At 36.8% G+C, this 15,419-nt stretch overlaps 3 protein-coding genes across 3 annotated transcripts in view; 2 read left to right on the top strand and 1 right to left on the bottom strand.

The window, feature by feature from the left end:
- LOC131791484 (tetratricopeptide repeat protein 28) overlaps positions 1 to 15,419 on the bottom strand; it is an 88,536-nt gene that overhangs the window by 72,629 nt on the left and 488 nt on the right. The window lies entirely within an intron of this gene.
- Positions 4,525 to 6,049, top strand: LOC131769621 (melanocyte-stimulating hormone receptor-like). The gene has a single exon (XM_059085349.2). The coding sequence runs from the start codon at positions 4,601 to 4,603 to the stop codon at positions 5,528 to 5,530; it is 930 nt and encodes a 309-aa protein (XP_058941332.2). The 5' UTR covers positions 4,525 to 4,600; the 3' UTR covers positions 5,531 to 6,049.
- On the top strand, positions 8,007 to 9,986 carry LOC131786473 (melanocyte-stimulating hormone receptor-like). The gene has a single exon (XM_059103526.2). The coding sequence runs from the start codon at positions 8,633 to 8,635 to the stop codon at positions 9,575 to 9,577; it is 945 nt and encodes a 314-aa protein (XP_058959509.2). The 5' UTR covers positions 8,007 to 8,632; the 3' UTR covers positions 9,578 to 9,986.

The raw sequence follows: 15,419 nt of genomic DNA, 5'->3' as shown, positions 1-15,419 counted from the left end.
GAAAAGTTAAATTCCTAAATATTCCAAATTGAATGCGTAATGCAGTTGAAAGAGGGTTTTCGGAGAAAGCTTTAAGCTTGGCCTTATTTTATAGTGAGATATCTCAACTTATTTTTAACGGAGACGCTTTGTTCCGGCGATAAAGGTAAATTACAGAACTTTTCCTTTACCCTCGCCAGCACGGCCAAGCTAACAACTTCTTCACACCGCCAAGCAAAATTTTAAAAGAAAGTACGAGAGTGTAAACTAGCACAACATGGGTTAAGTCTAGAACAACAATGCTTATAAGTCTAGGCCTTAGAGAACTTTGAACTTTTCCAAGAAACTGCGAAAAACTACACATCACTTAGACTTTCTCTGCGCTCGATCTGCGCGCACGTTTTATATTACTTAAGGTAGCTCATGTGGCTTAGAATTTTAGATTCTGTATCTTCTCGATAACTAAACCCACAAGTTCCGCCAGCGAACGATTTGAATGAACAACAAATCTCCATGTTAGCAAGTAAGATGAGACACTTATACAACACATCAACACACTAAATCAGTATGTAGCTTGTGAATCAAATTGACTTTTGAAAACATTCTCTGACTTACGCCGGCAAAGGAATTATTGATGAATCTAGACATTTTAGTTTTCTGAATACAGAAATTCCTAGAAGGTTTTTCTAGATATCGTGCAAAGAGGAAAAAAATACAATCTATTGGTATTTCGGAGGTTGATCCATCTTTGAATTTGTGTCACGCTTGTCATGCAACTGATAAAATAAGATGGAGAAGATATATAAACTGGAACTCAACTCTGGCTTGAGTGTGGTAGAGCATAACGTGATCATCGAAACAGCTATTAAAATCCTAAATAAACATGGTAAGAGTGTTATGTTAGATTTTTTCGTAATTAAATTGTAGTAATTTATGCCAGTAAACTGTGGCGACAAGTATACACCATGTTTATTTCATAGTCCTTAAGAAAAAAATCACAGTCAAGTTCCTTTATTGTTTTGAAAAGAGCAAATAGCTGATGTCTTAATGTTTGCCATGGGATTTGACTTTAGCGCTAATTAGTGCTCGAATTAAATTTTACTGATTGGAGTAAACAGCTAGTAGCGGCCAATTCAAACACAGCGGTCAAACACTGCGCATGCACGTGTTTTGAAAAGAATACGGGGGATTTTCAAACGCGTGTACTGCGTAAAGTGGAGAAGGAGAGGTTAAGTTCCTAACTATTCCAAATTGAAAGCATAATACAGTTGAGAGAGGGATTTCGTAGAAAGCTTAAATCTTGGTCTAAATCAAATTACAGAACCTTTCTTCTACCCTCGTCACACAGTCTACTATCATAACATAGACCTGTTATTGTTACCAATATCTTATGTGGCACTGGTTCTTCCTTTTTTCACATATTTCCCTCGGTGATGACGTCAACTCCACCATAAATGCAATAAGGAATAACCACCGCCAGCACGTCCAGGCTTACGATTTCATTGCGCCGCTAGGCAAAGTTTAAAGAGTGTCAACTAGAACCAAATGGGTTAAGTCTTGAGCAACAAAGTGTATAAGTCTAGGCCTTAGAAACTTTGAACTTTCCTAAGAAACTGCAAAAAAACTACGCATCATTTGGATTCTCAATGTCTAGAATAGCAAATTATCCATCTAAAAGCGCACGCCTAATCATTTGACCGCTGTGTTGCTTATTTATAACTGTTTTCCAATCAAACTGCAGTCGCTATTCGGAATAATTAAAGAAGAGATAAATGGGAAGGAGAATTGCCGAGAAAAGAACTTTACACAAGAATCAAATAAGTTGTTGCATTTTTTTTTGACAATGAAGGCACTCGTGTGGTTTGCTTCCCAGCTATTTCCCCATCGATGAATAAAATAATGGATTAAAAATTAAAATAAATAATGTAGAGTCGAAAGAAAAGTAAATATGTTACGAAATGAATAATTTAGTATTTGATGAAATTTCGTACTCAAAACGAGGCCGAGGGTGTCATGGCTGGATGATGTCTCCTCAGTTTCCTGTGTGCTTCATATCTTAATTAATTAACCCTTTAACTCCCATGAGTGACCAAGACAGAATTTCTCCTTACAATATCAATACAAAATCAAACAGATAAGTAGTGAGAGTAAAGAAAAATCTCAATTTGGGGATAATTAGTTGATCCAATAATATATTCTCTTGACTAACATTATAAGAATTGTATGACTGATAGTAAGGAGAAATAACAATTTGATCTGGGAGTTAAGGGGTTAACACACACTATTTACTAGTTAAGATGCAGTCGCTATTCGGTTGACGCGATACAGAGAGGCTGTGTAGAGTGCACTGCGGGTGCAGTTAGCGTTAGTTGTTTGTTGCGCACCAATCTATAGTAAAACATATCAATCAGACTCAGTCGTTGTATGGAGAGTATCAGTTGTCTCATTTTACTTTAACTTGAAGTTATATCCGTATTTTGTTGTTAGAAAATTTGGGAAGTAAGACATGCAGTAAAACAGACAATCAGAGAAGTACTTTGCCGTCCTTAGCGTTACCTCCTCCTCGGTTTGGTCTTGTAAGACTTTCATTAAGTCACGATAATTGTTGGAGAGCGCTCGTCAAAAATATCATTGCTTAAGCGGAGGAAATTAGAAGTTCAATGGAATCGTTGTACATCGATCTTTTGTCAATAGTCTTTTCAAAGAGTAAACGCTAGTGAGGGAGTTCTGAAGTAAATGTTGCTGATGAAGGCAGAATTGAAGAACTGTGCGGCGAGTTTTGATAATTCCTTAGCATACGTCCATTGATTTTCGACCACCACTTATAAATTGTTTTCTTCACTTCAGTATTAAGATGTAACCGTTGTGATTAAAAGAGCACCGCAAAATTACCTGCGATTTACATGAGAGCTTTCTTGATACAAAAACACTTTTGTTATCTCACTAACCAGACGTAGGAAGAAAGAAAACTAGATCATAGGGTCACATAGGCTAACTTTTCCTCGTTATTGTTTAGTATTGTCTTCAATAAAGGAAGAATATTTCAATTTAATAATGGACACTTATATGAGATCTTATCTTAATGTACTGCTTATTTCATCATTTAAAAAGGTGAAAAAAAAGTTCTTCCATCGTATTGTCAAACAGTAATATAGCCGAAGTCTATTTATTTGTCAACGAAACTACCTTTTAGTGCTAATTTGTGCTAAAACTGAATACCTTTGAGATTAAAAACTTGTCGCAGCCCACACAAACTCTTTTAGTAATTTGACCAGCTGCAGAAATTGAAAATTTTCTGGATAAACTCTTACTCTGTATTAAAGATTTGGATGAGTTGTTGGTTTGTCTATCAGCAATTTTCCCGTCCGAAAATAAAACAATGGATCTAAAGTTAATATATAAATATAAACATTTACCACTTAATATATCTTTTCAAATAGCAGCATTTTCGAAAAATGGTTTATATATTCGAAAATGCTGCTATTTGAAAAAAATATATTAAATGGTCTATGTATATATATATATATGTGTGTGTGTGTGTGTATTTTCTTTTCTCATCACGGTGTCTTTTTTTGATGAGAAAAGAAAAGATAAATTTATTTGATATTTATTTTCAAATTTGAAAGGTTTTTAAAAACGGGTATATAACGTCGAAACAAACGTAATCATGTAAACTAGGCCTAATGCAAGTCCGAATCTGTCGTGGCAAGCAGGTGTCATCTTAACAACTTATTCGTCCCTCAGTGTGCGATATAAAGCACGAGACAATCTTAGAGAGTTTGAAATATGGGTCAGAGTTGGTAAAGACGAAGCCTCTCTTAGAACAATTGTAAATTTTTCATCGACTGTTGTTAAGCTTTGAGCGCCCATCCCTTCATTTTCCATCTCGATTAATAAATTATCCTGTCTACTTCATAATTGGAAACTAACTGTTATCACCAAAGTAGAATCGTTAATTGCTCAAGAGAATCGCAGGGACAAAAATTGAATAACTTTCCTTTTACAGTTGTAGAAAATGTTTTGCCAAAGGGATAACTTGATCCTGTTACTGTTTTATTGTTAATTCTAGTCGGATACGAAACGGAGAGAAAAAAAACCTACAAAGCGAAGGTAGATACACAGTTAATTTCAAATATTTTGAAACAAGTTTGCATAGTTGAATAATTGTGTTTTCTACCTAGTACATTGGGTGATTGTCACAAATTCAAGTTTTCACCTAGTACAATTGACATCACCAGAGTGAGCTTTTGCATTTTTTAGCTTTCCGTAGCTGATAATGATTCAAGTCTCAACTCCACACGAAAGGAATGGACCCTTCATTTGCATCCTATTATAATGAAATTTAATTCTGATAAAGAGCGACTCTTTGCCGCCCTACAAAAACACTGAAATAACAGATGTTTCTATAATTGCCTTTAATTGCTATTTCATAACAGAGGCACCCAAAGGTTCCCGGGAAAAATTTTTTTTTTGATCCAATCGAAAATTTCCTGATGCATTTTAAATGAGTAAGTCAGCATGCGATTGTTATTTAGGAAGTAAAGCTACAGTAATCCTTGCTGTCATTTTTCGTTGCAAGAACAGAAACCTATGAGAAAAGGGAGACGCCGAAAACATAACTATGTCGACAACAAATTTCAGTAGCGGTAGAAGTCACGTGGAATCATATGAAGAACTGCTGTGCTCTCCCTCTTTGGTGGGTGGGCTTCAACAACAACTATCAATTTGCTTCTTAGCGGTTGACATTCTCCTCTCCATCACAGCATTTGCTGGAAATTCTCTTATCCTTGTGGCACTTCACAAGGAATCCTCCCTGCATCCGCCGTCCAAACTCCTGTATTGTTGTCTGGCAACAACCGATCTGTTAGTTGGTCTTGTTTCCCTGCCTCTCTGTGCTCTATATTGGATGTCCGTGTTTCAAGAACACTGGAGCCTTTGTCGATACATAAGGGACGCAGCCTACATCACAGCCTATGTATTGTCTTTAGTGTCTTTGATGACGATGACGGCCATAAGCTTGGACAGACTTCTCGCCCTGTTGTTGGGACTGCGATACAAGCAAATTGTAACTTTGAAGCGCACGTATATTATTGTAACTACCTTTTGGGTTTTTACCCTTGTCGCTTCTTTAAGTGGATTTTTTTATCACCGTATAATCTTTATGTACAGCTCCCTAGTTATATCATTTTGCCTGGTAATATCAGTCGCATCGTACACAAAGATTTTTCGCACTCTCAGATATCACCAAGCACAAGTACGAGATCAACAACAGCCGAGCCAAACAAATGCACTGAACATGGCGCGATTCAGAAAGGCAGTATACAGTGCACTGTGGGTGCAGTTAGCATTAGTTGTTTGTTATGCACCACTATGTACAGTGAATATTGTGATCGCTCATACCAAAAAATATTCATTTCTCTTATTCGTCATATATAAAGTAGCAATTATTTTACTTTGCTTCAACTCGACGTTAAACCCGTTCCTATACTGCTGGAAGATTAGTGAGGTGAGACAAGCAGTGAAGCAGACAATTAGAGAAGCACTTTGCTGAGTTAGGTCTTCCTCGAGTTCTTCAGACTTTCAAAGCAAACTCATTAAGTCATGATTATTATTAGAGAGCAGTCGTTAAATACGTTTTTGAATAAAAGTAAATAAGTGGCTCAATAGAATAGTTTCACAGGCTGTTGTCGAAAGTCTTTATATCTCTGAGAAAAATTTAACGACAGACTAGGTAACCGTAGCTATGTGTTTTCAAAAATATTTTTTCTTGCCGCTATGCTAAAAAAAACAAGATGTCATAATCGAAGAAAAGATATGCAAACATTTTACTTTCATGTTTTCTCCTCTTAGCAATATGAAGGTATCAGATAAAACTTCGAAGAGTAGTTTAAGAGATGTGTTTGAGGCCGATGTTGTGTGTTTCGAGAAAACTATTTCGACTCATTAAACTCGTAATTAAAAGAAAGCGCTTGACGTTGATGTTGACGCCATATTGCCAAGAGAGACAGTCCAGTTTAAGTCTAGAATTTGTTTGTTTTGTGATCAGAAAATTACCCGTAAAGCTTATGTGAAGAAGTTTCTGTTACTTGTATATTTAACTGAAAGTTACGAAAGTATTTGAAATAAAATTGATCATCTCTGTTTGTTATGGAATTTTTTTACAGATCGATCGATGTGCTGAAGTTATATTGGCAACGGCGAAAAACAAGTTTCGTATTATTGTATAGAGGTCACCATAAGTTCAGTTTGTCACTGGTGTATCTTTAGGTTGTCTCTGAGTTTTACGGATTTTATTTCCTCCATTTCCGAGTGATTAACTGCTGTCCCAAAGTTCCTCAAATGTTTTTTTAAATTCGTTTTCAAAGCTTTATTATGAGCTCAGAATTTGCTTCAATACCATACCATCTAATTATCGGCCTAAAAACGACATGTTTATTTCACCCATTAAAGAAGTGATAAAATAGATCTTTTAAGACCTAGGAGTCTCATATCGCATTGCAAAATAAAAAAATATAGCCCATGTCTTTGTGTTTGTCAAGGAAATTCCCTTTCAATGCTAATTTGAATTAAACTGAAACGTTATCTAGTAAAATCAACAGCTGGTTGCGACAAACATCTTTTTGTTTGATTAGTTTTAAAGCTACCTTCGCTGTACTGAAAAGAAAATTCCCTGGGAAAGAACTCTTTCTGAGGAAGGATTGACGCATCTCTTAGCAATTAATTAAGTCATTCATCTAGTTTTTCTTTCAGCTAATCTTTGCATCTTTGGCCTTATATCCTCAAACTTATTCAATTCGCATTGAAGCCATAATATTGAGTGCCTTCTCGCAAGCTAAATAAAGCGGGATTGTTTGTTGCAACATGAAATAATAATTTTAAAGATGTCTTTGAATAGTTTTCTGTTATTCATATTTCATACATGATGTACATGACAAGTTAAGCACAAAAAAAGCTTTTTTGACACGGCGAACAATTTTCTGACGTATTTCAAACGTGTAAACAATAGTGAGGAGGTTTTTATTTGAAATGTTACGTAGGAAATAGGGTTTTAGGGATCGTTCTTGTGCAATTGGCGTTAACTAAAATGAAATATTTTTCTGGATGCTCTCACAGATTAACTCATGGCAAGAATATTGTCAACTTTTGAAATATTTGATATATCCAGTTTAATGCTGGTCTGTGTTTTCTTCAAGTTTTTCTTGATCCTATGTCTACCGACCCGAGTGATTAACTGTTCCTAACTTTCGCTTCTTTTTCCTTGAACTCGTTCCATGACGCTTTTTAGGAATTCAGAATTCACCACAATACAGGGATAATCTTTGCACTTAATTACCGGTCCAAAAGAATGACAGTATATTTAAATATACCGTTGAAACCGCTTATGCTGTCATTCAAAAACTGACAAAAGAGAATTTCCTTATCATATCGTCAAACAGAAATATTACTGACCGATGTCTGTGTGCTTGCTAAAGGAATTAACATTAAAGGAAGAAAAATTGTAGATCGAAAATGACAAATGTAAAGTTGGAATAAAAATTGGCATCAAAGGAAAAGAAATTTTTTTTGGTACCCGATGGAACTCTGGGATTAAAACGATACCGAGCGCGTAGTGCCATCATGGCTGATGGTTTCTCCGCCTCCTTTATTTTCAGTTAGCGCCCATTTCTCTTATCTTGTTGACCAAAGGGATGAAGAAAGGAAATAACATCGTGGGGCGAAATAGGCAAAATAGGCAAAACAGTCTTTGTTAAAAAAAATCATCATAACTTTCCTGACGAAAGTGAAAAAGCTGGTAGAGAACGAGTTTGAAAAAATCGATGGCGCGCGGCATAACATCGTGTTACGGTTTTGTTTTTAATATCAGTCCGGGGACGAAAAGCGGAAAGAAAAAACCTGTCATTACAAATTGATTCAAACATTTAAAAATACGTTTACATCTGTGACCAAAATTTACATTTAAATTGGTTTATGCATTCGCAGATTGTCTCAAATCGCACTTTTCTAAGACCAAATAAAATCGCGCCAGCTTGAAATTTTAATTTCCAATTTTTCATGGCTACTAATGACACAAGTCTGAACTTCACACGAATAATATGGACACCAGGTTAGCACCCTATCAGTGACAGTTGATCTAGATAAAAGGAGATTGTTCGTCGTTCTTTTAAAAGAATGATACCACAGATGTCTCTCCATTTTCTACTTGTTGCCATTTCATACCTGAGGCACTTCAAAGGTTCAATTTTTGGACACAACAGACAACTTTCTGACGTATTTTGAACGAGTAAACACTGATGAAGAATTCTCAGTGTGTATAAATATCATTAATTGAAGTATGAGGTGTAATTGATGGTGGCTGGATGTGGGCTGTTTAGACGACATATTACTCGTTGCAATCTTAGATAACCTACAACAAATTTCAGAAGAGTTGGAACACAGACGAAAACAACTGAAGAACTGCTATGCTCTCCTCTTTGTTGGTTGGGCTTCAACCAGAATCAGTTTCATGCCTGAGGCATCCCACAGCTGCAAATTTCTGACGCATTTTAAATGATTAAACGCGAGGGCGGAAGTCTTTATGAGAGGTTTCAGTTACCATAGTTCGGCGTGTCCTGTTTAGACGAAATATTTCTCGTTGCAAGAACAGAGGAAACGAATGCAGAATTATTCGACAACGAATTTCACCAGAGGTGGAACAAAGACAAAAACATTTGAAGAACTGGTATGCTCCCCCTCTTTCATCATGGGTGGGCTTCAATCAGCATCAGTTTCTTTCGCAGCAGTCAACATTTTCCTCGCCGTCACAGCATTTCTTGGTAATTCTCTTATCCTTGTTGCCCTTCACAAGGAATCTTCCCTTCATCCGCCGTCTAAACTCTTGTATCGCTGTCTGGCAACAACTGACCTGTTGGTTGGTCTTGTTGCTCAGCCTCTCCGTGTTACTTATTGGATGTCGGTGGTTCACGAACACTGGAGCCTTTGTGATTACGCAAGAGAAGCATCTTACATCACAGGCGTAGCATTATGTGGAGTTTCTTTGCTGACGATGGCGGTAATAAGCGTGGACAGGCTTCTTGCCCTGTTGTTGGGGCTGAGATACAAAGAGATTGTAACTTTGAAGCGTATTTATATCACTATAGCTAGCTTTTGGGTTTTATGTCTTGTCGCCTCTTTATGCATCATTTTCGATCAGCGTATAACCAATTTGTTTATCTTGATATCGGTACCACTTTCGCTGCTTATTTCACTCGCCTCGTATACAAAGATATTTCGCACTCTTAGACATCATCAGGCACAAGTTCAACAACAGCCGAGCCAACCAAATGCACTGAACATGGCGCGATACAGAAAAGCAGTGCACAGTGCACTGTGGGTACAGTCAGTCTTAGTTATTTGTTATGCACCATCCCCTTTTGTGGTATTTGTAACCACTTCTAGTACAACACATTCATCAACCTCAGTCGTCGCAAGGGAAATAGCAGCTATCCTTATTTACTTTAACTCGACGTTAAACCCGTTTCTCTATTGCTGGAAGATTAGTGAGGTGAGACGAGCAATGAAGCAGACAATCAGACAAGCACTTTGCTGTCCATGGAGTTAGACCATCCTCGAGTTATATATGATCGTATAAGTACTTTCAGTGCAAAGCTGACCGATAGAGAACGCTTGTCGCTTAAATTTTTGCTCAAGGTCTGTCGATAGTATTTTTTGCTAGTCACGTAAAACAAAATTAAGGAAAGGTAATGGAAACACAAACCAAAACTTTTAAAAAATATTTTTCATGCTACTAAACTTTTTTTTGAGCGCATAAATTATTAATCCAAGGAAAGATATACGTGCACAAGAGGATATATAATGTCTTATAATCTCTTGACTTAAATTATACTCTCATGAATGTTATTATAAGAAAGCGAAAGAAGTAAAATTAACTATAACATTTTTTATTAAAGACTACGCGGGATGCGGTTTCAGAGGGTTGCTGCTCCAGTGCCGATCGATCCTTCATTAAATTAAACATTTACTCGGATTATCATGAATGTTTTGAATTAATTAACGACATATTTTACAAAGTACAAGTTAACGAGCTTTAAATAGCCTATACTGAGTTAATAATATTTTAAATTTGTTCAGTTTCTCGTGAAATAATGGCTCTACCTTCTCGAACGCAAGTGTACGCTTGGTAAAATCCTACCTGACATGAAAAATTGAAACAGGGCTCTTGTTTCGCATTCTTGGAGTTCCGGTAATTCGAGTTTTTATTGAACGAATCGGTTGACAATGCTGCACATGTGATGAAAGTTTTTGAAGAAATCTGCCGCAAAATTTTCTTCTGAACAATTCAGTCGACCAAAACGACACAGTGCAGAAGTAGGTAACGAATAATATTGTCTATTGAAACTAAAGCTCGTCTTAAAGCTGCGGTTTTTCTAAATGAGCGGGACGCTGAGCGTTTAGTTCGATTTAAAGACTGCATTGAGCGAACATCAACAGATGTTTCAATACCGTTTGCTTCAAAAAACTGAAAATCTAAAATGAGTCCGCAGTGAAGACCGTCAAACGAATTTATCCTTTGTAAACAATATCAGAGCATTGGATAAAACTTAAAAAGTGGTCTAAGAGTGGTCGTCTGTGAAAATCGAGAAAAGGTGTTGAAAATGAAAAAATTAACATTTTTTCAAACTTTGCCAGAACATAGGTATAAATGGCCTTAGTTATGGAAAAATATAAAAAATGCCGAAAAAAAATTATGTTGGGAGAACAGTGGCATTTTGTGTTTTGGGGGTTCATAACCGTGTTTTCCCGGTGAAATAGTGCACCTAAAGATAACGGCCGAAAAAAACTTATTTCGCTAGCAATTCGGAAACAATATAACAATTCTAAAACAAGAGATATTTTTTAAAGGTTGTGAAGTATTTTTTCCAAGATTCCTTGAAAAGCGATTTTTTTTACGAATTTTCTAATTCAAGTAAAATTTCATTCATCAAACATAGCTCAACTTTGGCGACTAAAATCGGCCATTGTCACATGGCTCCATAGACTGACCATGAGACAATAACCATTCTCAAGAATAAGGTTTCTTCTTTTAGAAACTGCAATAAAGTTTTTGGGCTAATCAAACCACTAATTTTTAGAGCGATTTATATAAGTGTATTTGAGCTCAAGAGGCGCCTTACGTGACCAACATGACTTGCACGTCACATCAAGAAAAACATTACCAAAACACTCGAATTCCCTCTTATATCATATAAAAACTTCGAAACAGGTCTCCTTCATGTTAAATATACATACAATTTTCTCCTGAAGCCAAAAAGTCGTAGCAATCTGGGCAATTTTCGATAGTCTAGTATATGCAAATTATTAGTTCATGTTGTTACAACGGTCATATTCGCAACTAATACTGCAACCCAACGATAACAAACGCTTTTTTAGCATCAAAAGGAATTGTCCAGGCTATAATTACACAAAATTTTACCTTTAGAAGTGGTTTCCATGCCAAGAGTACGCATTTAACCCGCTCCACCGTTTTCAAGACTTATCCATGCTACCATTTCTCGCCACCACAGCGCGATCGATGGTATGTGATTGCGTTACACACGGGAAGCCCATTAAGTGAAAATAATAAAGAAGATGACCAACGTTTTAACCAGAACAAGGTTGGTCTTTACAAAATCCTTCGATCTAAAACATGTTTATGTAAACGTGAGGTTTTCACTGTCAATTTTTTTTTTATAACAAAGCTACAAAGGGATAATCTCGAGGCAGTTGGAATAATGTTGGTGTCCCTCTTTTCCAGAAGTCATTACTTTCTGAATACGAAGACTATGGTCACTTCCAGCTGGAAAGTTCCTATTTTTCTTTGCACGTACACGACTTTATCAGTTCATTGATCAGACCAACATATGGTGCTTTTCGTGTAGCAGGAAGGGAATCAATTTCCAATTGGAAATATGTGCATATATCTTGAAGGAAAGAAATAATGAAACGAGTAAGCTTGTTCGTGGCATACAGTTGACAGAGGTGGTATGTGTCATACAAAATGGGATGACTAAGCTGGCACTCTTGAATTATCTTGTCATGAGCTGAGGAGTATGCCATTTCTTGATCAATGGCTAGTCCATCGATCTCTGCTACCGATCCGCCTGTTTGATCTTTGCTGCTGACCTTGAGAAATACGACTTTATCTGCTGTGGTGATAAAAACTCGCCAACAGCAAATCGACGCTCTCCGTTTTCATTTTTAGCGCGACGCATGTCACTCGCAACTTGGGATGGATCTTCTTTGTAACCAGTCTCCTGGCCAAGTTTGAACTTTTCTTCGAGATAATTCTTTTGGTTTTCGTTGAAATGCTTTGATTTCTTAGACGCCCTCAGTGCCCAGCCTTCCGAAAGTTTTGTCGAGCTTGACATCAGTACAGTAAAGCTGGCCATTTGAGGTTGTGTGCCTGTTCCTTCTGTCAGCTTTTGCACATAGAGTATCTCTGCTTTTATCAATGAGGGTAGTTTTCTCTTCTACTATCCTGATACTATCTCTTATCAAGGTGGCGGTCAGGATGGAATTCTGATGTATACTTACGTGACTCCCACCGGAACTGAAGTGTAGATGTTAAAGCATAAAGCTTTTGAGACTGTTGCAGAGTCATACCTCGATCACCTTTCCGAGAAGACTTCCCATGTGGAGCCCAATCCGATGGACAGGAGCATTTTTTTTAATTGCATAACCATCTAGTCCCGAAGTCATCTCTATGTCTGGGACAAATTGAAAGTTCTTTATGGCTTTCCTCGACTTCAAATAAACCTGAAAAAGCGAAGTCGTTTACTTGTTCACTCAGAATGATAGAAATAAAAAGCAAAACAAACAAGCAAACCAAACAAACAAACACACACGCACAAACAAAAACATAAGACAACGAAACAAACAAACGAAATTTCATATCATGGGAACTTAGTTTGGTGAAGAGGGTGCGCAATTCAATGCGAGCCCCGGCCCTCCCCCAGACCCATTTCGTAAAATAATGTAAATATAATGGATCTTATTTATAATAGTTATATAATATGTGTACTTATTAAATAAATTAATGAATGGATAAATAAATAAATAAATAAATAAATAAATGTATAAATGAAGGAATGAAAGAAGGAAGGAATGGATGATAAATAAATAATTAAATAAATTGTAGGCATGGACCAATGCTTTATATTTCATGACAACATATAATGCTGTTTAGCATCCTGTTGTCTTGTATTCAAGCGTTTACGTGGATTCAAGAGATAAATCTTAAAGCAAAGATAAAATCAAGGGCGTTGAACTGTGTCACGATATAACCTCATTGATCTTAGTGCAAAAAAGAAAAGCAGGACAAAGAGGGATACAGTATTTGCCTTTGCTAAACATTCTTGATATGTTTGATAATGAGATATTTACCTGCTCTGGCGAGAAGAAGAATGAACTCACTTTTCAGCTGAGCATCATGGCATTTATATGTTTTAAGATGACCTTGGATGTCTCTTTTGCACTTAGTTAGGACTATGCATTTACTTTCTCCACTGGTCTTACGGGAACTACAAGAACCACCAACGAGCTCGGAGTAGCAACATGTCGGCATTTTAGCAAACGAAGCAATTTCAAACAACGCCGAGCAAGGAAGGGGAAGGCGAAGATAAGCATTCTCACGCTCATGGGCTTACTGTGCGTAACGCAATCACAAAAGGGTGCGAAATGAAACTGACTGTAAACGGTTGTTAGAGAGTTCTCCTCCCGATCGGTCACTTTTTTTTAATCCTAAATTAAGGGGGGGGGGGGGGGGGGGGGACAATATTGCATGAAAAATGTTTGAAAATATTTAATATATTCAAGTTTATTGAATCTATCTCCTCCACTTCCGAGCGATTTATTATTGCTGATTTTCGCTCCTTTATTTCTTTAAAGTTGTTTGATGAACCTCTTTTGGAATTGATAATTAACCACGCTGCAGAAAACGTTTTTTACCACCTAATCATCGTCCCAAAAGAATGACAGTATATCTAAATAAACTGCTAATTCTGGAAGATTAGTGAAGTGAGACAAAAAGTGAAGCAGACAATTAAAGAGACACTTCGTTGAGTCAGGTCTTCCTCGGGTTGTTCTTCAGACTTTCTATCACCACTTATTCATTTATCCTATCAACGTCACTCTTCCTTAGTAGGGATAGTTTTTGCCTTATACTGTGAGTGATAAAAAAAGGAAATTATTTTATTTTTATTTTTACCTCTTAGCGCCAAGTTATTCAAAGATTAAACTTACCAAGTTGAATAAACATGTAATGTAATTGTGACGCGCAACACAGTTAGGCGACAAACATCCAGCCTCTCTTAATTAACAAAGATAATTTGCAGGGAAATTTGCTATAAATAAACCTTTCTTAAATTTGGAGGGAACTTTTAGAGTTTATTGATGGAATAACATGACAGAATTACCAGTTACAAAGAAATTTACAAAAAGTTATATTTAATGCGACTCCTGGGAAGAAATTAACAGCTCATGTGACAGAAGAAGCATTGAGTATTCGCATGTTAAATAAGTGAACCGCATTACTGAGAAAGTTTCAATGAAAAGGTCTACGTGATTGCAGCCTGGCAGGCGCTTTCAAGACAAAAATATCTCTCGTTACGTGCAGTTACGAGTAACCTGAAGAAAAAGCGAAGAAAGTGATTATTGAGTAACGAAATTAAATGATGAATAATTTTGTTTGACAAAGCATTGTCTCTCGTTTTCAATAAATGCGCTCTACCTGAATAAAATGATTGGTCGTCTGAGCGACGAAGGATTATCTATCGCGCCATAAGATATTAACATTCGCAGATGTTTGGTTCTTACCTCGTTTTGATAAATCATAGCTGAGGTAAAAGTGAGGCTTTAAGAAAAATGGTTCACCATTTTTTTTGTACACAATTGACAGTATTTCCTTGGTTCACGAACACTGGAGTCTCTGTCAATACACAAGGGACGCAGCCTACATTATGTGGAGTGTCTTTGTCAACGATGACGGCCATAAGCGTGGACAGGCTTCTAGCCCTGTTGTTGGGGCTGAGATACACACATACTGTAACTTTAAAGCGCACATATCTCATTGTAGCCATCTTTTGGGTTTTCTCAAGTTTCTCCGGGTTGTTGTATTTTTTTAATTACCGCATAATCTTATGACTTGGTCGTATAGGCATATCACTATATTTGCTAACCTCAATCATCTTGTACACAAAGATTTTTTGTACTCTCCGTCATCATCGGGCTGAAGGATGTGGATGCTTTGTCCTTACCTCGTTTTGAAGCAAATAACAAAACGAGGTAACGACACGCAAACGAAACTGAAAGTGTTGCGATCAAAAGAGCTTGCACTGAATCAAATCGATAATTTGGATATCCTTTGCAACTCTCCCGAATTACTTATTTTGTCCAAGGTAAATGCC

The sequence above is a fragment of the Pocillopora verrucosa genome, chromosome 12 (assembly GCF_036669915.1).
Source record: "Pocillopora verrucosa isolate sample1 chromosome 12, ASM3666991v2, whole genome shotgun sequence".
Taxonomy (NCBI): Eukaryota; Metazoa; Cnidaria; class Anthozoa; order Scleractinia; family Pocilloporidae; genus Pocillopora; species Pocillopora verrucosa.
Note: the sequence above shows the minus strand (reverse complement) of the source record. Positions and strands in the feature narration are given on the sequence as shown.

Excerpts from the sequence above, each read along its gene's own strand:
- LOC131769621 (XM_059085349.2), top strand. The coding sequence starts at position 4,601 with ATGTCGACAACAAATTTCAGTAGCGGTAGAAGTCACGTGGAATCATAT.
- LOC131786473 (XM_059103526.2), top strand. The coding sequence starts at position 8,633 with ATGCAGAATTATTCGACAACGAATTTCACCAGAGGTGGAACAAAGACA.